Source organism: Orycteropus afer, unplaced genomic scaffold (genome assembly GCF_000298275.1).
Source record: "Orycteropus afer afer isolate SDZICR_OR568_19922 unplaced genomic scaffold, OryAfe1.0 scaffold00390, whole genome shotgun sequence".
In the NCBI taxonomy this organism is placed as follows: Eukaryota; Metazoa; Chordata; class Mammalia; order Tubulidentata; family Orycteropodidae; genus Orycteropus; species Orycteropus afer.
The window spans coordinates 1,802,804-1,807,236 of record NW_006921977.1 but is presented as its reverse complement, the minus strand read 5'-3'; the positions used below and the strand labels follow the sequence as shown (position 1 = coordinate 1,807,236).

General features: G+C 38.4%; 1 protein-coding gene across 1 annotated transcript in view; it reads right to left on the bottom strand.

The window, feature by feature from the left end:
• The window catches only part of CDH18 (cadherin 18), a 707,490-nt gene extending 703,514 nt beyond the window's left edge, over nucleotides 1–3,976 (bottom strand). Inside the window, exon 1 of the mRNA XM_042782611.1 lies at nucleotides 3,749–3,976. Coding sequence (XP_042638545.1) covers nucleotides 3,749–3,976 — 228 coding nt within the window. The remainder of the gene's footprint in view (nucleotides 1–3,748) is intronic.
• Nucleotides 3,977–4,433: the final 457 nt, after the last annotated feature.

The following is a 4,433-nucleotide window of genomic DNA, read 5'->3' as shown; positions in this document are numbered from 1 at the left end:
AATAAGTTATGATAATGGGCTTAGCACCATACATAACGTAACCTATACGTTAGGGGTGAACATGATGATAACAACAAAATAACTCTCACGTACATTTGACTAAGATATCATTGACTTAATCACTGATCACAAAAAGGTGATAGGAAGTACAAGAGAAGAATGTGTGTACCAAAACATCCTGTATGTGTTGTATAATGTGAAATATAGCCATAGATACAGAAAATAAAAGAACAACTCAAGGAGAGTTTGAAACATACCTACTTCGTCTTTAAAAATAGTCTCTTAGGAGCAAAACTTGATTGTTTGATTATTATTTTGTTTTGTTGACAAGACTGTTGCTGATATTTCTCTGGCAGTGAATGATAAAGGGAAGAGGATAATTTCATCTCTTTGGAGGGACCTTTTATTGTGCCTGTAATAATTGTAATGATTCTATCTTTTATTCTGCAGTGCTTTCAAAACACATGGCTGGCTCAGTATGAATGTGTTTCTATGTCTGTGATATAAATTCACTTTCTGAGTAAAATAATGGCAGAGGAGACTCATTTTAAGCAAAAAGAGACGGTTGAGATTTACAGGGTTTTTCTATTATTTATTCATTTGTTTATTGATTGGTTCATGTTTTGTTAATGTCAGGGTGTAGGTGGCAGGAGCTGGGAAAGAATCCGTAAAATTAAGTGAATCACCCACATGGGCACATGCCCAGAGTAGAGAACCTGAGTGGAAGGGGGCCCAGCCCAGATAAGGAGTAACGGGATCCCACCTTTGAGTGTGACCCTTTATATTTTCCTGTAACCACTGCAGACACTAGAATGGATAGTAACTTCCACACAACACGCACAAACTGGAACAGCATCGCAGCCCTCTTCCCCCTCCCCTTTCAGTGAGGAACTACTAACCATGTGCTTATTGGCACCCAAGCCCACAATGATTGCCTAGGATTCATCCACCTACTGAGGCTTCAGCCTTCGCTGAAACTAGATGAGCTGAGAGCCAAAGAGACCTTGTCTCACTTCTGATCCCTATCCTTCTCATAAAGTTTGCTTTTTTAGTTATAATACAATAAGAAATATGCATAAAAACATCATTATAATAAAATATCTTTTTCTTGATTTGTTCTTAAAGTAGCAAAAAAAAAAAAAACTTCTTTCTCTTCTTTGCAAGGATTGAAAACAATAAACAGGATTTTTACATTCATAGCAAAAATGTTTTCCTAGTAGGTTGATATATTTTTATTTGATTTTAATACATTTGTTTTCGTTTACTTCATGGAATCCTTTGTAGGGAAAAAATAAAATACAATGCAAATGAATCCTTTGTCACAGTGTAATACACATGTAAGAAAATGATAACGTAATTGTTTCAGGCCTCTTTTTGATTTCCATTTTTCAACTGCACAGCTTCTGCCTTGGATTGAAAACGTCCTGCAGCTCAGTCCTTTCTGGACGAGGAGGGAACAGATGGCTTGTGATCCTGCCCTGCCTACACATGGGGGAAGCTCCGAGGCTGGGAGGGCGTGCTACCTTTCAGTACTAACAGTACTAGAGTGAGAATAAATAGTCAAGCAGTGAGAAGACTCCAAGGAGCCTGCAGCCCTGGACATGCCACTGCTGCGCTTGCTGTTCCTCTCATAGGCACTAAGTAAACTTAGTGAGTGTCTTTACCAATCTCTTTACATATGGGGACCATGAGCACAGTTTCAATGTTCCTTCTTCTGAAGATCTGCAATTAATTAAAGGACTGCTTCTTCATTTCCCATGCTATTCTCTACCCTAGCACCTAGATGATCTATATTTAACCTCTACCATATTACATACAAAAGCAATAAGAAAAATTACTGATTATGCAATTTCTTAAATATTTTGGAAAGCCAATACATTTTCTTATCAATAGTTTGGAGAAAAAGTAAACTTGAATCAAAAAATAGTAATCATTTTTTCAACTTTGTTCTTTTGGGCTTTTAACCAAGCCTTTTTGTCCAGAACATAAACCAAAAACCAAACTCACTGCTGTGGAGTTGGATCCAACTAATAGCAACCCCTCTCTGTGTTTCCAAGGTGATATTACTACAGAAGTAGATTGCCCAATCTTCCTTCTGAGGAGTGGCTGGTGAATTTGAATTGCCAGCCTTATGGTAAGCAGTCAAATGCCTTGGGAACTATGCCACCAAAGTTAGCCAATATTTTAAATATATCAGCCTTTAAATATAAATTAACATGAGGAATTGGAAAAATATACATGTTCTTTTAAAGACTGATTTAAGTCTTAAACAAATATTCTTAATGATTAGAAAGGAGGTCTGGTGGTGTAGTGCCTAAGGCAATTGACTGTTAACTATCAGGTTGGTGGTTCAAACCCACTAGCCACTCCTTGGAAGGATGATCTACTTCCATAGTGATACCACCTCAGAAACCCAAGGAGGGGTCACTACGAGTTAGATCCAAGTCCACAGCAGTGAGTTGGTTTTTTTTGTTTTGTTTTGTTTTTTAATTTTTAGAAATGTATCAAATACTATGGTACGTTATCTTATTTTTAACATCATATACACAATGGGAGCTCTGGTAGCCTAGTGCCTAAGGCACTTGACTGCTAACCAGAAGCCTGGCGGTTCAAACCCACCAGCCACTCCTCGGAAGGAAGATGGGGCAATCTACTTCCGTAGTGATACTGCCTCGGAAACCCAAGGAGGAGTCACTATGAGTCAGGTCCGACTCGATGGTACATAACAACAACAACATACATTATTAATAGGAATTCTGGTAGCACAGTGCCTAAAGCACTTTACTGCAAACCAGACGGCTGGCAGTTCAAACCCACCAGCCACTGCTCGGAAAGGAAGACTGGGCAATCTACTTCTGTAGTGATACTGCCTTGGAAACCCAAGGAGGGGTCGCTATGAGTCGGGGCCAACTCCATGACACACAACACAACAACAATATACAGTATTAATAGATGAAACTATCTATAGATATCAACTTACCAATAAGGGATATTTTGAGTTCCAATAGACTTCCATGATAATAATAATAATAAAAAAATCGCTAAGTAGTGTGTTCAATGAAGTTTTCCCCTTCACAAAAAATCTATGTTGCTGTTGTTAGGTGCCATCAAGTTGTCTCCGATTCAAGCAACCCTATGTACAACTGAATGATACACTGCCCGGTCCTGTGCCAGCCTCATAATGCTTGTTATACCTGAGCCATCACTGCAGCCACTATGTCAATCTATCTGGTTGAGGGCCTTCCAGTTTTTCAGTCAATTTGTAGCACTGTGGTGGCTTGCACATTGCTGTGAGGCTGGAGGCTATGCCACTCGTATTTCAAACACAGCAGGATCACCCACGGTGGACAGGTTTCAGTGCAGCTTCCAGACTAAGACAGACTCAGAAGAAGGAAGCGGCCATCCACTTCTCAAACAATTGGCCAGTGAAAACCTTATGAATAGCAGTGAAGCACTGTCTGTTATATTACTGAAAAACTATGAATATCCCTGAAACACAGATCTATAATACACTTGGAAAGAACAGTCCTTCAGATATATGGACCAATATTTAGGAAGAAGTGATACAATTGATAATTTTCATTTTTCACAATTATTATTTTAAACTATCTAGCACAAATGATAGTTTTCTATGACATAATTCATTTCCATGTTCTATATCTCATCAAATCTATTCTAAGTCTACATATATCTTACCCTGAACTTTCTTAGAAGAGTGAAAAATAAACCAAAAAAACCAAAAACTTACCTTTCCAACATATTGTGGATCTGGTCCCATATGTTCTTCTAAAACAAAGAACTGATTCCAAACCCATCCTCTTTTGGGACGATGGTGAACTTCAGTTTCTCCTTCTATGTGTTTGGTCTGGTTTCTGGTCACCTTGATGGAGCTATGGTGTGCAGTTCCATAACACCTCTGCACGAAGCAGAGACACACTAGGACTGGACAGATACAAGATGTGCTCGTAATTTTCATTGTAAGATAGCTTGCCAGTTCACAGTTTCCTTTCGTTTCCTTGTCAGCTAAAATGCTTAGTGAGCATTCAAGAGAGAAGCCAAAGCATCTTTTGGAAGAAGAGTCCAAAGTAAATTTCTTAAGGTGTCCATGATTTAACTGCCCATCAGGGAAAGTTCAGACTACATTTACATCCTGAAACACTTTGAGAATCAAAGCTGTAGTTGTCTGATTTGAAGTCTTCACAGTAGGTAGACCTGGCTGACCATTTTCTACCTAATGGGAAGAGAGAAAAGTACATACATTATGAAACATGGTAATTTTAACAATTTGTTATGAATGCAAATTATACTCTTTTGCAGTGTGATGCTGATAGGAAAAGACTGTGCAAATTCTTTTTGAAATACACATACAATACACACACATACACACCCCTGATTTTTTACTTGGGCATCCCTAGTTATTGATACTTTCAACT